The 19,018-nt window shown below is 44.4% G+C and overlaps 4 protein-coding genes across 10 annotated transcripts; 3 read left to right on the top strand and 1 right to left on the bottom strand.

The window, feature by feature from the left end:
- The first annotated feature begins 1,601 nt into the window (after positions 1–1,601).
- Positions 1,602–5,905, top strand: cdyl (chromodomain protein, Y-like). 7 transcript variants are annotated; one of them, XM_029524549.1, is made up of 8 exons: positions 1,612–1,803; positions 2,566–2,947; positions 2,993–3,304; positions 3,378–3,631; positions 3,723–3,895; positions 3,981–4,191; positions 4,271–4,414; positions 4,557–5,905. In XM_029524549.1, exons 1-8 carry the CDS (start codon positions 1,780–1,782, stop codon positions 4,713–4,715), a joined length of 1,659 nt encoding a protein of 552 aa, XP_029380409.1. In that variant the 5' UTR covers positions 1,612–1,779; the 3' UTR covers positions 4,716–5,905. The 7 variants fall into 7 exon arrangements, with proteins under 7 accessions (XP_029380410.1, XP_029380409.1, XP_029380411.1 ...); XM_029524551.1 differs by having other exon boundaries at positions 2,566–2,858; positions 2,952–3,304; XM_029524552.1 differs by having other exon boundaries at positions 2,566–2,858; positions 2,952–3,296; positions 3,433–3,631.
- A 131-nt stretch (positions 5,906–6,036) lies between these two features.
- Positions 6,037–8,448, bottom strand: rpp40 (ribonuclease P/MRP 40 subunit). The gene is made up of 8 exons (XM_029524554.1): positions 8,332–8,448; positions 7,677–7,821; positions 7,507–7,575; positions 7,313–7,408; positions 7,102–7,224; positions 6,830–7,010; positions 6,615–6,749; positions 6,037–6,534 (listed from the first exon to the last, which is right to left on the bottom strand). Exons 1-8 carry the CDS (start codon positions 8,446–8,448, stop codon positions 6,336–6,338), a joined length of 1,065 nt encoding a protein of 354 aa, XP_029380414.1. The 3' UTR covers positions 6,037–6,335.
- Positions 8,449–8,717: 269 nt separating this feature from the next.
- On the top strand, positions 8,718–13,793 carry riok1 (RIO kinase 1 (yeast)). Its single transcript, XM_029524553.1, has 17 exons — positions 8,718–8,882; positions 9,450–9,672; positions 9,779–9,869; positions 10,987–11,056; positions 11,140–11,182; positions 11,373–11,465; positions 11,574–11,686; positions 11,775–11,855; positions 11,994–12,080; positions 12,157–12,294; positions 12,388–12,491; positions 12,575–12,681; positions 12,805–12,870; positions 12,952–13,068; positions 13,153–13,206; positions 13,286–13,402; positions 13,497–13,793. The coding sequence occupies exons 1-17, from the start codon at positions 8,833–8,835 to the stop codon at positions 13,605–13,607; spliced, it is 1,665 nt and encodes a 554-aa protein (XP_029380413.1). The 5' UTR covers positions 8,718–8,832; the 3' UTR covers positions 13,608–13,793.
- A 2,599-nt stretch (positions 13,794–16,392) lies between these two features.
- On the top strand, positions 16,393–18,811 carry LOC115057817 (inositol monophosphatase 1-like). Its single transcript, XM_029525032.1, has 8 exons — positions 16,393–16,452; positions 17,028–17,161; positions 17,408–17,512; positions 17,705–17,750; positions 17,829–17,937; positions 18,072–18,180; positions 18,416–18,567; positions 18,654–18,811. The coding sequence occupies exons 1-8, from the start codon at positions 16,393–16,395 to the stop codon at positions 18,809–18,811; spliced, it is 873 nt and encodes a 290-aa protein (XP_029380892.1).
- Positions 18,812–19,018: the final 207 nt, after the last annotated feature.

Consider the following 19,018-nt stretch of genomic DNA (forward strand, 5'->3'; position numbering starts at 1 on the left):
GACCACCCGGATCCAGGACTGATACTGACACAATACCACACTAAACTGATGCACCTGAATGCCTATTGGTGTTTAATGAAAATCTCAGGACTGATTAGCTGAGTATGTTGACCATCACCATGACAAAATCCTGATGGTTGATGTGATGTCACGTTTCCCACTAATTGAGAACAGGTGAAGCTGCCTTTAAACCACAGAAGAAGAAAACATACTGACACATCATTCACATCTGTAAAACAACAGAATGTCGCTGTCACTGTGATGTTGTCTCTTTTTACCATAATTTAAGCATCTAAACTTCTGAACTGGGCGATATCAGGAGTCTTTTAAGATTAGATTTTTTTTACCCTCCAGTCCATAGGAAGTGTCTTCTCCTCCATTAGCTGGTCTTTAGAGGTTTTACTCCTCCTGACAGTTCTTCCCATTTCCTCCTTAAACTGCAGAATCAGCTGATCTGTCCAATCTGAAACTGACTTCAGTGATAAACTGATCAGATATGGATCAGTCTGACTCTCTGACTCCCTCTGTGTATTCATCCATCCATTCTCATCCTCCATCTGATAGTGACGTCTGGAGTCACATCTCTACATTACATACTCCTATTGGCTCTGGTGGGTGATGTCACAGCCAGTCAGAGTGTCTCATTCAGAGGCCTGGCTGTCAAAGTCTCTGGATCAGTCCTGTATGCTGGCCTGAGTTTATTGTGTTGACAGAATAAAGACAAGAAGATATATGGAGCTGATTTTTTCATCATTACTGCTCCAAAGAATGAGCAGAATCCTGATCAGATAAAGATAAAAAAAAGGAAACATTCAGAGTGTGTTTGTAGTTAATTCTTGTTTTCTGAGCTTCTATCCAATTACAGAGTCTGAACTGAGTCACAGATATAGTTAGCTGAGGTTGAACTGATTCTGAATATTTGGAGACTTGGTAACAAAAAAAAAAAATGATAAATGAATTGGAAAATCTAAAATCTGAAGGGACTGAACCTGAATATAGTCTTCTAATCCTGCCATATTCATTGAGTTAATTGTTGATGACAATGTAATATCAAACTTTCCAGCCACTTTTCTTAATGTCGCATTGAACTAAATCACTAAAAGAGAAATTCCCTCATATCTCACTATGCTAATACTATTAAAATTTTCCCAGTGTGCTATTCCAATTCCTCCTTTACTTTTTATACAAACAAGTCATAATTTCATTGAGAAACTTTGTTAGCTTGCTTTTTTGAAATATACTCGGCCATAGGTTTTATGATTTAAAGTGCAGCAAATCCTCCATGTTGTTAAAATATTCAATTTGATCAATCATATGATAAATTATTGGTAAATTACAGTGACATATAATCAACAGAAAAGACGGCTAGAGTTCATAACCAAATTTTTGTTGTTTTGTGGCCACAAAACATTTATATTGTCAAATGTCATATTCATGGCGTTTTATTCGTTTGGATGGGTCTTACCTCTAAACAATAAAAACTTAAATACAGTAGTAAATAAAACTAATAGAACAGAATACAATCCTATGCCTGAAGAAACTTAACTATTACGGTCCGTTGCTGTTCAGTGCTTTTACTTTCAAAGTCAGCCGTCAGACCGGATGTTTCGATTGAGCTGGTGATGTGCTAACAGCTAGTCAACAGGGATAAAGTGACCACCGCGCTGGTTCAAGCCGGACTGTCGGGCCCAGGTGAGCAGGACTCCAGACTCACCTGTCTCTCATGTTGATGCTCATCTGAAGAAGCTTCTGGAAGCTCACCGTGCGCGCACAGTCTCCATGGCTACGGAGGAGTTCTACGAGGTGACGCGAGCTAATGCTAACGTGCTAATAGTTGCTAATGGCAGGCTTGGGTGAAGTTGTTGAACCGCTGAACAAAGAGTTTGGGGGTCAGTCTAGCTGAAATGGGTCAGGTCGGTTGGAGGGGTCAGAGTCCAGTCTCCGGATTGGGTTTCCCGGGGCAGATGAAACCCACAGACCGGAGTAGCTGCTGTACGTAGCCGCAGTTAGCCGTGTCAACCGGGTCAACTGGCTGGGAGCTGTCTGAGGATTCGAGATCTGATAAATAATTTTGATATTTATTGTTGTCCTAAGTTTAAAGAAACTGTCCATATCAGCTTCACTGACTAAATATGAGGAAAGTGAACCTGTAGACCTTCACTAACCATCGAAGTCCTGTGTTCACCTTTGACTTTCATACCGACCAGGATCTGCTGCACCTGGTCTTACACCCGCTCAGGATTTCCTGGAATTAGGCATCTGTTGGGATAAGGTCTCTATGGGACCAGGACCAATCAGTTGCCTCCTAATGACGATGGACACTGATCTTGCATAGGCGATTGATCCCGAACTTTAATTTCCTAACAGGAAACTGCAAGTGTCTGAAAGGAGGAGACGGAGCCACAGACTTAATTTATTCCCTAAACAGCTGCTCATTCATAGGTTGCGTTATTGATTTATTGTTTAACTGATTTAAACTTTTGAATTAAAACCAAGTGAGATCTTTTTGATTTTGGACATCATGTCTGCTGAAAGGGTTGACTAACGATTCTGCTTCTCCTGCAGGTGGAGAGGATTGTAGATAAGAGGAAGAACAGGAAGGGTAAGGTCGAGTATCTGGTCAGGTGGAGGGGTTACGGTTCAGAGGAGGACACCTGGGAGCCTGAGAGTCACCTGTCCACTTGTATGATTTACGTTCACGAGTTCAACCGCCAATACGTTGATCGCCAGAGGGACTGTACATTACTGCGCTCCACCCGCAGCTCGCCCAGCATCCACTGCAGCTCTTCCCACAGGTCGCCCTGCAGGCTGCCATCTCACAATGACACCAGCAGTGGTCTAACTGGACTCACTGATCAGTTGAAACCTCCTGTTGATCCAGCTCCTGCCCCCCTGGTGGGACCGACCCGCCCTGCCTCCATTGGACTTCCACAGCCCCCACTAGCCTGCAGGCTCAGTGGCTGCCTAATGTCTGTGGTTCCGGCAGGCTCAGCCCGCCGCAGCATGGATCTGTCAAAAACCGGGATCAAGATCCTGGTTCCAAAGAGTCCGATGAACAGTCGCCTGGATTCGGAGGAATCGCCGAGTGAGGCAGCTCACAGCCTGGAGCCTGGAGCCCAGGAGGCTCACCTGGTCCCACCTGAGGTTGCCCTGCTGGAGAAACCTGCAGGGGTCCAGCTGGGCCCTGGAGAGGAGAGGGCTCGCATGGGGACTAGACCCCGCAGCCAGAACCCTCTTCCACCGCCCCGTGTTCCCATCACACCTGCTGCCATGCGGTCCCTCAGTGGCACAGGTGAGTGCAAAGGTCACTGATTGGCCAACACCTAAGCCTATCTGAGAGGGGCAGTGTCTGTCTGATTTTAGTTTTTCTCTTGCAGGTAATTTGGCATTAATGGAGGCTGTTGCTGCAAATGGGATGTCAGGGGTGCAGAGTACTGTTGCTGGGGCAACCACTGTGACAGGAAAACGACGTCTGGAGGAACGTTCTGCTTTTGACAAACGTCTGAGGTTCAGTGTTCGACAGACGGAGAGCGCTTACCGTTACCGTGACATTGTGGTGAAGAAACAGGACGGCTTCACTCACATCTTGCTGTCGACTAAGAGCTCAGAGAACAACACACTCAACCCTGAGGTAAGTCCTCGTTCCAACAGACCACACCCCCGACGTCATCTGTCATCCTTGGACCATTGTCAGGGTTATGGTTGTCTCTCCTCCTTGTCAGGTCATGAAGGAGATCCAGAGTGCCATGGCAACAGCAGCATCAGATGATAGTAAACTGGTGTTACTTGGCGCTGTTGGCAGTCTCTTCTGTTGTGGTCTTGACTTCCTGTATTTCATCAGACGCCTTACAGATGACAGGAAGAAGGAGAGCATCAAGATGGCTGAAACCATCAGGTGATGTCCACTGTAGTTGCCAGAAAACCTGTGTAATGTCATTGGTTTAAGTGTTGACCTCTGACCTCTGTTCACTCTTCATCAGGACCTTTGTCAACACATTCATCCAGTTCAGGAAGCCAATTGTGGCAGCGGTCAACGGGCCAGCTGTGGGCCTCGGGGCCGCCATCCTGCCGCTCTGTGATGTGGTGTGGGCCAATGAGAAGGCCTGGTTCCAAACGCCATATACAGCCTATGGCCAGACACCTGACGGCTGCTCGTCCTTCACTTTCCCCCGTGTAATGGGCCTCGCCTCGGTCAGTGTGCCACTTCATTACATCACTGCTTTATGATCTTAATTTTCCAGGTAGAACTAATGGTTCTGTTCTGTTCCAGGCTAACGAGCTGTTGTTGAGCGGCAGAAAGTTGACAGCGCAGGAGGCGTGCTCTAAAGGTTTGGTGTCACAGGTTTTGTGGCCTGGAACCTTCACACAGGAAGTGATGCTGCGAATCAAAGAGCTGGTGATGGTGGACTCCCTGGTTAGAGAGACACACACACACACACACACACACACACACACACACACACACACACACACACACACACACACACACACTATTAGTCAGTCATTACTCCTCTGTGGTTTTCTGTCAGGCCTTGGTTCCACTTCCTGTCCTGCAGGTCCTGCGGGAATCCAAAGCCCTGATGAGGAGCACCAGCCGCTGTGCCCTTGAGCAGGCCAATGAACGCGAGTGTGAAGCCCTGAAGAGAGTGTGGGGCTCATCACAGGGAACTGACTCCATTCTGCAGTATCTGCAGAGGGGAACCAACCTCTGCTGACTCTTGAACAGGATCTGCACCAACACTAGGACTGGTCTGACGACTCAGCACTTCTAAACTTACGGCAGTGACTCAACAGATTCAGTTTAATTTATAATTTCAGTGGGCGGTTCCTGCAGTTCTCAGGTGTAACAGGAAAACTGTCTCCTCTGTGTCCAGACAACAGCTCCAGCATTGGTTTAGCCTAGCTTAGAACAAAAACTGGAGGCATTGCCATCCTTTCAGAAAGCAGAAGGATCCAGAGCAGAACCATGTGGAACTCCACAAGTCACATTTGTGAAACCATTAATCACTTTAAAGTTCAGGGAGGGGTTCTGTGATATTGTTAGTGTGGCTTGCACAGTTAACAACAAAGCAAATTACAATTGAAAGCCTGTATTAGAACCTGTTCAAAAGACATTTAGTTGGCTATTCCCGCCTGCTTCCGGTCAATGTGCTAAGCTAGGCTGACTGAATTTCTGTGTTGACAGGGATGAACCAGAACCCTCAGACTGTGATCAAGCAAAAGGGTTTTGATTCAAATTTAAAATACATTACTTTTGAAACTCCTTCAGTTGTGTATTCTACCAGCATCGAGCTGTGACCTGAAGGTTTCTGTGGTGGTTCAGAGGCCGTTAAACAGTGATGAGTCATGGGAAAATACCTGTGGTCATGTGATTAAGTGGCAGGTGATTTCTCCCAGGTTAATACATCCTCCTATTCATTTGTTGAAACACTCTGACGTTAATTAAATCCTTCGGCCAGTGGTTTGTTCTTAGATTATCATTAACATTAAGACTGTAACAAGTGAGAATGTTCATGTCAGCTACTTTGGGGATTAGTAATTAAAGGTTTTGTCAGTGATTCTAGCAATCTCTAAATAATTCAGTGTTACTGAGACACTGGAGAGCTAGGGGGTTGTGATTTAATGATTTTAAGATTTAAGAGTGAACTTCTGGACAGTGAAGACAGTACTGTCCCCAACACGGACCTGATCAAACAGACCACGTAAATCACTGAGTGCTCAAATCAGCTGGTTCCCAGTTCTTCAGTGTAACCTATTCCAAATAGCTGCTGACAGTGGGAACATCTGATCACAAAGCTGACGAGGGTTTACCTGTGACTAGACACTGAAGACAGTCAAGGCTTTATAAAGAACTTTTCTAAATCACCTGTTTTTGTAAAAAAAAAAAAAATGAATTAATTAAAAAGAAGTGAAAACTGGACAGAGTGAAAGTGTCTGACGGTCCTGTTTGTTTTGTTAGATCAGGTAAACAGGTACTGATGGCTCATCTTGAGCATGTCGCACTTGATGGATATGGAGTGTTACTCCATCTTATCCTGTGTGTCAAATAGTCTCATTTGTCTTAGTTATAAATGTGCTTTGTAAGATCATAGTAATCTTTGACCACTGAGCTTTTATCAGGTCACCTGAGTGGAAGTGTGACGACTGAGAGTCCATGTTGGTTCAGGTGTAGCGTTAACAAGCAGGTAGTCCATTTTCATCCAACTCACATTTTATTTACTTTAAATCAGAACTGACCTGAGACCAGTTTCTAAACAAAACCTTATTCCAGAAGTAAAAAAAAAGAAAAAAAACACCTAACAAAAACACAGCAACATAGCCTGATGATGATATCATCAGGGTGGACAGGTGTCATGTGCTCCTGTAACCAGGTGTAAGTGGTAGGTGTGGTCTTCACCCATGAGGAGGGTGTAGAAGTTCTCTCCTCCTCTCAGGGCTCCATGCTCACGCCCCCCCCATGACACTGGACTGTCTACAAAGCCATGAACTGTCAGGGCCACCCAGGACTGGAGCTGAGGCTGGTCCAGGTAACACCTGAGAACAGGTGAAGAATACAGGCCGTTCAGGATAACAGTGCTTCACATGTTTCCTGGGCATTAGGGCTTCAGGCTCACCTGATCTCCTGGATGAGCCGGAGGATATCTTGAGGGAGCAGCAGTCCACAGACGGAGACTCTGAGAGCTTGACTCAGCATAGTCTTTGGTTCAGGACAGGCCAACGAAGACAGGAAGCTGCAGGATGAGTTCTCACTGAGAAGAAGAGAAGACGAGTTCAGATTCCTGTCTGACAGGTGTAAGAACAGAGCAGGTACATAGAAACTAGTCATCACCAGCTAATGTCGGCATCCACGGCTCCGAGCCACTCCAGGAAGCTGTGGGGGTCAAAATTAGGTGGGATAGAAGTCAGCTGAGTAGGACAGGACAGGCAGGTCAAAGCATGAGTGCTGACCTCTGGTTTATGCTCCGACCAATCGTAACGAGACAGGAGGGCCTGCAGAGAGGCTCCGCCCCCTGTAGGTAGACAGCAGGGGATTATGGGTAATATTAAGAGTATAATAATAATAGTAGAGGATCAGGGATATAAAATGCCAGTAAATCTCACCTGGATGATGCGATAGCAAGAAGTCACTCTTCAGGGGGAGCCGGGACTTCAGACCTGTGAGAAGTCTCAGGTAGCCCCGCCCACCAGGCACCATGCTGCTTTCAGTCATGTCAACAGACACAACTGCAGGACAAAAGTACACAAACTGATTTTAACAGGCCCTGAACAGGTCATCTGACAAGTTGGTGTGTGACATTATCAGTGTTCAGACCATATCTGCTCTTTGTCCTGTGGCTGAATCTTGATGCTTTTCCCTCAACTCCCAAAACCTGGAAGGAATCTTTATCCAGAGAGAGGCACAGATGTCCTGCAGGCAGACAGGGTAGAGTCAGGTAGAGACAGACAATTACAGACAGGTTAAGGCAGGTAGAGTCTGAGTGATGTAGTCAGGTAAAAGGTTTTTACCATTTGGCATCAAAGCGACACAGATATCTTCATCTATCCTGGTCCTGTACGACAAACCATACACACAACCTGTAACACAGGAGCAGTCAGTGTACAGATGAGTCTGTCAGGTAACAGGCGTTTCTCTCAGGTGAGTCTGTCTGGTGCTGTATGCAGTAAACATGTGTTACCCTGGTACACGGCTGTCTCCAGGAAGCGTTTATCCAACAGTTCATATATGGGCAACTTCCTGATCAGATAGAAAGTGCTGAAATTGTTCAACATAGAATCCAGGTGAGAGGGGGTGGAGCCACACTCAGGTAGCAACAGAGACACCTGCATAGGTGAAACCAGACAAGAGATTTGAATGAAAAGGTCCCTGTTAAAGGGTCATAGTAACAAACAGGAGGGAACAGGACTGATATCACAGACACTCTGCCTTCCTCAGCAGCATATTTACTTAAACGTTTAAGGACTTTATCTTCCGCTGCTAGGCAGATTATTAAAGAGAGCTGAAAGAGTAATTTAGTTTCCCTGCTTCCATGGCATTGGACACTGGATCAATTTTAATTGTGTGGAGTTGATCAAGTGGAGGATACTCATGCTGAGTATCATCCAGCTGTCTTTATGAACTCCCTCCATTTCCAATGTTTAGGTCATTTCTTCATTTGCGTTCACAGCATTAACGCATTTTCAGTGTTCGTCTGCATCAGATAAGGAACACCTGGTTCTAACTGGACCTGGTTCTAACTGACGGTGCTCGGAGGCTCCGGAAACTCTAACTGGACAGTCAGACGACTCGAGTCGTAATGCGGCACCTACATGCTAACATGCTAACGGACTCACCTTATAGTTGAAATTGAGTTGCTCCACCTGGGAGTTGATCCGGTTCTTCTCATGAAGGAAACTGGACCGATCGGAGACCAGCAGACACCGGGGAGTGTGATCCAGATCAACAGACATCTCCACATAAACGCATAAAATATAAAACACACTGATGTGAATCCAGGGAGCTAAAGGCTAACACGGTATAAGACACTTCTTGTGAAGGCTTTTCAACTTAAGAGCTCGCGATAGCGGCGACTTCATTTGGTAAATAAAACAAAAAGTAAAAATGAACTTAAAATCTGAAAATTTAAAATAATTCAAATTGAGAATGAAATGAAGAGTGGCTCGTGTCAATCATCTCCCCCCAGGGTTGGCCCTTTTCGGCCGCTGTAGTCACATGTCCTAACCCGGTAGTAAACGGCAGACCACGCTGTTGACGAGGTTGTTGTAGAGCTGCGCACTTTAATCCGGACCTGATTCAGATTCTGGTTTTGGTCTAAACCTGTGGGGTGTGACGTCATGTCGGTGGTCGGCTGTGTACCTGGACAGTTTGATGACGCAGAGGACAGGTGAGACGAGCTCAAATCTGAATGAGCTCCCTGACTATGGTTCTAGTTGGAGTTCTCCTGGTTTGGATTTTCCAAGTGTTTATAATGCTGCTCGGCGTCGAAACCGCTTCATTTGCGATTCATTATGCGATGTAATGAAGCGTTTCCGTCGATTATTGCTGTGTAATCGACATGTCAGAGAAACGATCAGGTAATTTTGGATTGAATGAATGTATCACGATCAGCTGCATTGATGGCTTCCTGTGGCAGAGGAACAGAATGCTTCCTCGAGGTCCTGATCGACTAATCCATGCATTGATTAACCACGGCGTCCTGGGTCACGTGACTCAGATGACAAAGCTCAGGACGCGGTTCTGGTGCAGATCTGCACTGACTTCTTCTTCCAGGTTTCCTTCCTGGGGTTTGGTTCAGATCAGACCAGGTGGAGGATCCGACACGTACAGATCTGCACTCAGACCAGAATCCTAAAGTGGATCAGGACTTGTCTCTGTAAATGGACTGAGACCTCGATCCAGCATGCATGAGCCTTCAGATCCTCACACCTGTCTCTGACTCTGTCCTCTGCAGCGACCAATCAGAGGTGTTGGGTGTGCTGAGTCAGGTTGCTGATGTCACTCTTAACCCACCACCACCATCATCATCATCATCATCATTGAACCTACAGCAGGAGGACTGTGAAGAGGAGGATGAAGAGGAGGATGATGAAGAGGAGGACGATGATGAAGAGTGGTCTTGGACTTCAGCAGCCGGAGATTTGACAAAGAGATACAGCAGGAAATTGACCTGTCAGGTCTGATCAATGGCTCCCTTTCATTGCCCCACAGTAGATCAGTACGTTCCACGGGGCTTTGTTATGTTTCTTTGTTGTTGACTGTTTCCCTTTTTGTTGTTTTCAGGCCAACAAACAGAGTCTGTCCAATAAGACGCTGCTGCCATCGACTCCGTCAGACAAAGCTCTGAGAAAATATGAACACAAGATCAATCTGGGTAACCACGCAGCACAGCACTCTTACTTTGAAACAGCAGGGCACTTATTTTGAAATGACAGGTGAAGGGCAGAGAGGCAGTTTGAAGTGAACTGAAAGGTTTACCACTAAGCAGGACTAAAGAAAGCTGCACTTCTTTAAGTTTGGCTTAGTTAAGCGAGAGTGTCGTTCCATTACAAAGGCTTATATGAGCTCCTACTAAGTTACAATGGTAACTTATTCTCGTGAATTAGCCTGATCAGGGGCAGGCTAACTGTTAGCTTAGTTTAGCTGTGTCAAAAAATGTTTCACAGGTGAAAAAAATGTCAGAAATTGCTCTTCTTCTCATGGTTTTCCACATCATGTTGTGAAAATAATAATAATAATAATAATAATAAAAAAATGTTTTTAAAAATCAGGCAGAGAGGGAAGGAAATGGCCTGCAGCACAAGTTCCCTGGCTGGATTTGAACCCAGGATACTCGGATTTAATGGCAGCTACATTGTTTCTTTATATTTGTCATAGAGCTCCTTCGAGACTGTTTGTTCTGCCGCAGATAAACTTGCTGTTTTATGTTTCTGTTCTGGGAGAGTCATTTCATGATGATTGGCTAAGGTAAATTAAAATTTAATTGTACGGCAATCAGAGGCAGAGGTGGATGGGTGTTCTTATATAACCACGCACACAAATGACCCTGACAGATGCAGCATTGGCAAGTCGAGTGAATTTAAAGGAAGCTTCTAAAAAACAAGAAATACCGACAGATTACAGTTTTCTGTTAAAAGTGTATTGTATGAGGAGTCAATTTCATTCATTTCAAAAAACTTGTTATTCTGTTTTTATGATAACTGAACAAACTGTTGAAATTAAAGTCCCTTTCAAGGCTAGAAAAAAATCTAATTTGTTTAAATACTGGTACACACAAAATGTAACACAGTTGTTACTTACCCTGGCAACTAGTTTAATGTTTGTAACTCAATTACTAACTTGGTTACTTTTGAGAGCTGTAACTATATAACTAATTGCTTTTTCAAAGTAACATGCACAACACTGGTCAGAGCCATCACACAGTCAGTCATTACAGGTTATCAGGTTCTGGATCCTGATAATTTTTTTTCTTGTTTGTGATCTGTTTTCAGATAAACTGAATTATGCCGACTCTGTGATCAATAAAGTGACAACGATGCAGAAACAGAATGACGCTGATACGTATGTCTGATGTCATCTGAATATTGATATGATCGCAGGTCATGTGATGTCTAAATAACTCTCTGATTGGCTGCTGTATGCAGGTACAGAGTGAAGGATAAATCAGATCGAGCCACAGTCGAACAGGTGAGCCACACATGGAGACTTATTTTGGAAAAGCTGGCAAATATTATAAATGTATATTTCATTTTCCCCAATAAAATTCACTAATATTATCTTATTAATATAAGAGTTTAAAGAACCAATCAACTGTAACCAGCAGATAATCAATAGGCTCACTTAGAGGATGAAGAAACGCTGACTGGTGTCTCTGCAGGTCTTAGATCCTCGGACTCGCATGATTTTGTTCAAGATGTTGAGTCGAGGAGTGATTAATGAAATCAACGGCTGCATCAGCACAGGGAAGGAGGTCAGACATCACCGCTGATACTGATCAATAGTGACCAAGGAACCAGGTATGTACACAGTCCTACCATATCATACAGTAATGTGTGATATCATCATCATCATCCTTCAGGCCAATGTCTATCACGCCTGCACGGCAACTGGAGCCAGCAGAGCCATTAAGATCTATAAGACGTCCATTCTGTTGTTCAAAGACCGGGACAAGTATGTCAGTGGAGAGTTCAGGTCTGTCAACCACAGAAGAAAAATATGTCTGACATCATCAGTCTCCATCATGTCCGGGCAGGTTCTACATTCTATTGTTGTTCTGTAGGTTTCGTCATGGTTACTGCAAAGGAAACCCCAGGAAGATGGTGAGAACCTGGGCAGAAAAGGAAATGAGGAACCTCATCAGGTCAGACCCATTTGACTAAGAACCCTTTAAAACCCAGTGGGACCAGATTTAATAGGCAGCCAGAACCTAGTAGAATCAGATCTCACTGATGTGTAGACTACGTATAACCCAGTAGAACCTAACAGATTATGTTTTTAGGCTCCAGACAGCAGGAATCCCAAGTCCAGAACCTCTTCTGCTCAGAAGTCATGTTCTGCTGATGAGCTTCATTGGAAAGGATAACTTGTAAGTTATAATAAGACTGATTGATCAGACAGGTTGATCCCACACTGATGACCTCCCTCCCATGTTCATTGATCAGGCCAGCTCCACTGCTGAAGAATGCATTGCTGTCAGATTCCAAGGCTCGTGAGCTGTATCTCCAGGTTCTCCAGAACATGAGAAAAATGTTCCAGGAGGCCCGACTCGTCCACGCAGACCTCAGCGAGTTCAACATGTTGTAAGAGAAATAGGACATGCTCGCTCTGGCCCAGACAGCTGGCAACCACAGTGCTTCGTGTTCACAGTTCACATTCTCCTCACCTTTCTGCAGGTATCATAACGGTGACGCTTATATCATTGACGTGTCACAGTCAGTGGAACATGACCACCCTCACGCTCTGGAGTTCCTCAGGAAGGACTGTAGCAACGTAAACGGTGAGACAGCACTGGACCTGCAGGTTCATGTGTGAACAATCTCCCACTTGCTGCCGGCTCACATCCATCTATTTCTTTCCCAGAGTTCTTTGTAAAACACGGTGTAGCTGTGATGACTGTCAGAGAACTGTTTGACTTCATCACTGACCCGTCCATCACCAGAAACAACATCGACCAGTACCTGGAGAAGGTACAAATATAGCTTTATTTTGAAAAACAACCACAGAGCCACAGAGACAGAGTAAGGATATTCCAGCGGTAAACAATTTTTTGTCATATGGTTACATGTTGTTGTCTGTAATTGGTTGTTCAGGCGATGGTGATTGCAGCGGAGCGGACATCAGAGCAGCGTTCAAATCAGGATAGAGTTGATGAGGAGGTAACAGAAATAACACAAAATGAAACCACTTTTGTGTGATGATGTATGACCTTTGACCCACCCCTCCACCCACACACACAGGTTTTTAAGAAAGCCTACATCCCCCGCACTCTTACGGAGGTGAATCATTATGAGCGACACGTTGACCTGATGAGGACGAAAGAGGAGGAGTTGGCGCTGTCAGGACATGACGACAATGTGAGAAATTTGCACATGAGGGAGAGAAAGGGACAGCAAACGATGATGATGATGATGATATTGAAACTGTGTCTCTGTTAATAGATTCTGTATCAGACGGTGACTGGACTGAAAAAGGATCTCTCTGGAGTTCAGACAGTACGGCCCTCTCTGTTCCATGCAAATGTTAGCTTCGCATAATTGAGCTGGTTTATATTGGCCTCACTCTGTCCCTCAGGTTCCTGCTCTCCTGGAGGATGACTGCTCCTCTACAGATGAGGAAGAGGATGGAGAGGATGATGAAGAGAAGAAAGGCCAGCAGGAGCAGAGTGAAGATTCCCCAATGGACAGAAAGGTGTCCAATTCTTTATATTTTTTCATCTTTGAAGCTCTGAAGCCAAGTCAAACCCTTTTTGTGTGGATGAGAAGTGACAGTTTGTTTGTTTTAGGAGAAGAAGAAGTTGGTTAAAGAAGCTCAGAGAGAAAAAAGAAAAAGTAAAGTTCCCAAACACGTGAAGAAGAGGAAAGAGAAGGTGGCCAAGATGAAGAAAGGCAGATGACTTTTTGTTTCTCATAGCAACAGAAGTCCCTGTTAACCATGACTGAACTCAGCAGCCAATCACAGCAGATCGGACCTTCTGTAGCTCAAAGACTGGTTCTCCGGTCTGGGCCAACCCGATCACATCATCACTTACTGCAGGTGTGAACTGATCAATGATGAATAAAAATTTAAAGTCTTGTTCTCATCAGTTCTTTGTTTTTTACGGCTGATTCTATGTAATGGAGATGATGATCAGCGTCCTGTTTGTTTTGTCAGTCAGGGTGCCAACAGGAAGATAGTTAACCAATCTGAGCCTCCGTCACTGTCACAGTCAGTGTCGTCTTAGCAGTTCATCGTGTTACAGACTGACTTATCAGTTTAGAGATGCTCACTGTGCAGACAGTGTGACTCGACATCTGGACTGAAGGCACTGTGTGTACGATAAAGAGGTTGTGATGGTGGTGATGATGTCACTGTACGTGTGATTCCTGATATGACCTTTGTGTGTTTCTACGTTTGATAATTTTTAAATACTCACTCTATTTCTATTAGCACACAGAGCAGTGACACAGGAACATGTTGCTATGGTAACAATGCTGTGTAGCACATGCTTTTATTAGTTTTTGAAATGCACCCTGGGAGTTTTTCTGCTTTGACCTTCAAGAGAACTTTTCACAAACTGAAGGACTCACTTCAGAGGTTGACACAAACTTCTGTTTGTTTTTGTTCATTTTTGAGGTTCAATGATAAACAGCAGAGATACACTGATCCCACAAGCTGCTGATACACACTGTTGTCTGTTCCTGTGTGGAGATAGGACACTTACTCACACACTACAGCTGTCTCAAAGTCTGTCTGTCTGGCAGTCTGAATGGCAGGTTTGTTCTCAGTTAATTTGATTTATCTGATTTATAGCACGTGCTTCCACTTCCTAATGACCTGGTGATCCTGACCTCACCCTTCATCATTCTGCCTCTCGATGGAATTAACCAGGTCAGAGAGGATGAGAAAGATATAGATAACAAAGGGTTATCATCATAAGCCTGATGATCATCATAATTCTTCAGTGCTCATCTTTATCTTGTGGGCGGAGCCTGACAGTCGATGCTGTCTGGGTTCAGGTCACTGCAATTGGCTGGATGATCGTAGATGGGGGGAGCTGAGCTCTAGTCGGTTGATGGATGAATAAAAAGAAACAGTTCAGAGTTCCACTTGATCTTCGGGAACAACAGCTCAGGTATGAATGGAATCTACTGTTTCTACTGACTCTACAGTTTCAATTGTTTCTGATTCTACAAAGTGAGGGGGTTGAGTAAGTGCTGCCCTGTGGCACTAATTTATCTTGCTTTATTGGGGATGATCTGCTTGTTTCTGGGATTTTTAAACTGTGCAATCACGTTCCGACATCTTCCGATTTGTTTAAAAATAACCTTGAACAGGAAAACATTATTGACAGAACTGACTGACAGCCAATCATCACAGAGAAAGCCCAAGAGGGTGGGATCTGTCTCCTTATAAGGGACGAGTGGTGTTGGGTTTTCAAGCTGATAGAGTAACTGCACACCTGAAATAGAGCTGCTCCCTGTGTCACTGTGACCCTGCTATTTAAAGAAACTTTCTTTACATTGTTTTTACCCTGGTGTATATTCACACAAAGCTAATTTTAATCAATTATCAATCCACTGAAATTATTTTTAACACTTCACAAAGACTTGTAGCATCCTCTCCTGATGTTCCCAAGTTCATCCTGGGATATTTCAATAATTGTCCTGTTTAAAAAGTCCCTGTGAAATTATTGCCAATATGTTGGTTGCCACACCAGGAAGAAAAAATGTTATGACTTCTGCTTGGAACTGTGGAGAACATTTAAACATCTACCCCACTTCCCCGAGTTGGAGCATCTGACCACAATATAGTTTATCTCTGTCTTTCTTACCAGAGGCTGCTTGAGAGGGAAAAGCTTTGACAGCCCTGACATCAATGATAATCTAATGGCAATATCTGACTGTCCATTTCTGCATGGATTCTGTTTTAACCACCAAGTCATTTAAAGTTCACACTAGTGATGAGCCATCAAAAACAAAGGAAATGTGTATTGATTTAGAAAGAGGTAGCCCCCAACTCTGTCACTTTGATAAACAGAAACCCAATACAACAGGTTGCTGTGTATAAATATCTATTGTGTTTGACAATAAACTCAAGTGGGACATGTGGAGTGATCGAGTCTCAACAGAGAATTTTCACCTTAAGAATCTGTTAACTTTTCATGTCCGTAGCAGTGTGCTCTGAATGTTTTATTGTTCCTTTATTGGAAGTATCCTCTACCTTTGCTATCATCTGCTGTTTTGGCAATGTCATTGAGCCAAAAAAAAAAAGAGAGTTAGACAAATCATATCACTATGCAGCAAACTGATCGGCAGTATTTTTCCAAGTTTGGAAAGCATCTACATACTGAAGATGCTGAACAAGGCAAGTAACATTACTGGTGACCAAAGGCACCCTATTGCCTGTATGTTTGACTTGCTCAGCTGGTCTGTAGAAGGTTAAACTGAACATGGAGATGTGATTACTATGCTGTATGTCTGATGAATGTTTGGTTATTGTCATTTATCTATCGTGGTTTGCCACGTGTGATCTGCTGCAACCCAATTTCTCTACAGGGACAAATAAACTGTTACTACTGCTACTGTCTAGATTGGCTCGTCCTCTTGCTTTCCTCTGTCCCTCCTCCTCCTGTCTGACCTCGGTGTTCCTTATTGTTGACAGGAAGTCTCAAACTGTCAGATCATCTGTTCTCCATCATCATGTCTGATTGGACCGAATGTCTGAAGTTTGGTATCAACCTCACCAAACAGACCAGTGAGGTAAGAGAACTACTGACCAATCAGCTGCAGGCTCTGATTATCTTATGACTGAGTAAACAATTAACCAATAGTATCCGAGCAGCTGATGTGTCTGTCCAATCAGATGAGAGTAGACACACTTCAAGACACCCGATGACAAACACACACACACATATATATACAGTGGTGCCTCAGCTTTCGAACGCCTCAGCCCTCGACCAAAATTTTCGAGAAAAATTTGCCTTCACTTTCGACCGAATTTCAGCTTTCGAACGGCCCGCGTCAAGCCGAGTCAAGCCGAGTCAAGCCGAGAGAGCATTCGGGCAGCCGAGCGCGGCTGAGTCAAACCAAACCGCGTGCTTTCTCGTTCAGAATTCAACACGAACAGACCTACGACCAGCGCTCTACTAAGTTTTGTATTTCTTATGGGAAAAATTAATTCAGACCTCGACCACCAACCTGGAACGGATTAAGTTCGAAAGCTGAGGCACCACTGTATATATATATATATATATATATATATATATACATCAGATTGAAATCTTTTAATTTGAAAAATAACAAAGAGGTAATAAAGCCGAATGTGTTTCCCACAGATCATCCTCAATGCGTTCAAGCAGCAGAAACAGGTTCATCTCAAAAGTTCTCAAGCTGATCTGGTGACGGAGACAGATCTGAGGGTGGAGACCATCTTGAAATCTGCCATCAGGGACAAATACCCTGTGCACAGGTCCTGATCCTGATCCCAATCCTGGTCCTTACTTTGTCCTGCCACTTTCCTCTATCCTGTTGATTCTTCCTCCTCTGGAGAAATATTTAATTTGTCCTTGATGTACACATCAATTTAAAGTTCTCAATGACATCATAGATTATATATAGTTCACAAACCTTTCAATGAAACTGTTTCTGACTCAACCACAGTATCAAAAGAAGTCAGAGAGAAGGTATGACCCCTGACCTCTGACCTCACCTTCAGGTTCATAGGGGAGGAGTCTGTGGCGGCAGGTGAGTGTGTTGAGCTGACAGATTCGCCCACCTGGATCATTGACCCGATCGACGGGACAGCTAACTTTGTCCACAGGTGAGAGGCTTGATCTGATGTCACATCCACCAACAAGATGATCCACCTGTGCTGTGATGACCTCATAAGTTCATTGGCATGCCGCCTCCTGCTGATGTTTCACAATAAAAGCAATGGAGTCATTCTGCTGCTGCAGGACTTTATTTTGAAAGTGCTGGTAATCAGTGTGTAACAAGAAGTGATGCTTGACAGGTTTCCCTTTGTGGCCATCTCCATTGCTTTCACAGTCAACAAGCAGGTAAAAGCACCTGTCAGCCAGAGGTTAGAGGTCAGAGGTCAGGCAGGAATTAGGCTGACATGTTGCTGTTTTTGTCAGATGGAGTTCGGGATTGTGTACAGCTGTGTGGAGGACAAACTCTTCTACGCTCAGAAAGGAAGAGGAGCCTTTCTGAATGGAGAGCCGCTGAATGCCTCCGGACAGGAAGGTGGCATCACATGTGACATCACATTAACCCATTCATACTATGATTATAGAAACAATCAAACTGTGGCAGTGTTAAGGTGGTATTGATGTTGCTGTGTGACAGTTAAGGTGGTATTTTCTGTCTTACCCAAGTAGACATCAGCAGGTGTGTGGTGGTGACAGAGATTGGGGCTGAGCGCGATGACCTTGCTCTTTCCACTATGACCTCCAACATCTTCAGATTGCTCCGAATACCGGTTCATGGGTAAGAACAGGCTCCGCCCCACATGCCTCTGCAGGTCATGTGACCGTTGCAGCAGGTGTTGAGGTTGCTGTGGCTCACCTACTGTAAATACATGAGTAATGGATGACCTGACTGTAATCTCTGCCTGACATGACAGTAAAGGTGAACCTGACAGTGATGATGATGATGAAGTCAGGTGGCAGGGCCTCTCTGGTTTGTGCTGTATCCCTGATGATATGTTGTGTGTGTGTTTCAGCGTGCGTGCGTTAGGGACAGCTGCAGTTGACATGTGTCAGGTGGCAACAGGTGGAGCTGACGCCTACTACCACATAGGGATGCACTGCTGGGACATCGCTGCGTCCAGCATCATTGTCCAGGAGGCTGGCGGTGTTGTCATGGATACAGATGGTCTGTATCTAATTTGTGAGGTTACATCTGACCTGAGTGTGTCTGGGGGTGTGTGGCTTTTTCTGATGTGTTGTATATGTCGTCAGGATCCCCGTTTGATATGATGTCAAGGAGAGTCATCGCTGCCAGCTCCACAGCTGTGGCCAATCGTATCTCACAGGTGATCCAGGCCTTTCCCTGTCGCCGTGATGATGAGGATCAATGCAGGTGCATCTGTGGAGGGAAAGGTGTGAACAGTGTGTAGGTCAGCTGACAGGAAGTGAGACGTCTGAAAACATGAATAAATCAGTGAGCGAAAAGTGAAACATTGTCTCTTCTTGTGTTGCTTCCAATTCAACCCAAATAAACAAATGAAAACTTTCTTCCGTTCCTTTGGAATTATTCATGAGAAGAATGACCCATAAGTTTATAATTTAGCTTACCATCATTAGCATGATGATGTTTACATTAA

This window comes from Echeneis naucrates, chromosome 17 (assembly GCF_900963305.1).
Source record: "Echeneis naucrates chromosome 17, fEcheNa1.1, whole genome shotgun sequence".
Lineage (NCBI taxonomy): Eukaryota > Metazoa > Chordata > Actinopteri > Carangiformes > Echeneidae > Echeneis > Echeneis naucrates.

Coding starts and splice junctions, on each gene's coding strand:
- cdyl (XM_029524545.1), top strand. CDS start 1,780: ATGGCTACGGAGGAGTTCTACGAG. Junction 3,293..3,377: donor GCGGTCCCTCAGTGGCACAG/GTGAGTGCAAAG, acceptor TTTCTCTTGCAG/GTAATTTGGCATTAATGGAG. Junction 4,192..4,270: donor GTGTAATGGGCCTCGCCTCG/GTCAGTGTGCCA, acceptor GTTCTGTTCCAG/GCTAACGAGCTGTTGTTGAG.
- rpp40 (XM_029524554.1), bottom strand. CDS start 8,448: ATGTCTGTTGATCTGGATCACACTCCCCGGTGTCTGCTGGTCTCCGAT. Junction 7,576..7,676: donor GGAGACAGCCGTGTACCAGG/GTAACACATGTT, acceptor CCTGTGTTACAG/GTTGTGTGTATGGTTTGTCG. Junction 7,011..7,101: donor CTTGCTATCGCATCATCCAG/GTGAGATTTACT, acceptor GTCTACCTACAG/GGGGCGGAGCCTCTCTGCAG.
- riok1 (XM_029524553.1), top strand. CDS start 8,833: ATGTCGGTGGTCGGCTGTGTACCTGGACAGTTTGATGACGCAGAGGAC. Junction 11,057..11,139: donor AAACAGAATGACGCTGATAC/GTATGTCTGATG, acceptor TGCTGTATGCAG/GTACAGAGTGAAGGATAAAT. Junction 13,207..13,285: donor ATCTCTCTGGAGTTCAGACA/GTACGGCCCTCT, acceptor TCTGTCCCTCAG/GTTCCTGCTCTCCTGGAGGA.
- LOC115057817 (XM_029525032.1), top strand. CDS start 16,393: ATGTCTGATTGGACCGAATGTCTGAAGTTTGGTATCAACCTCACCAAA. Junction 17,162..17,407: donor GACAAATACCCTGTGCACAG/GTCCTGATCCTG, acceptor CCTCACCTTCAG/GTTCATAGGGGAGGAGTCTG. Junction 17,513..17,704: donor ACAGCTAACTTTGTCCACAG/GTGAGAGGCTTG, acceptor GATGCTTGACAG/GTTTCCCTTTGTGGCCATCT.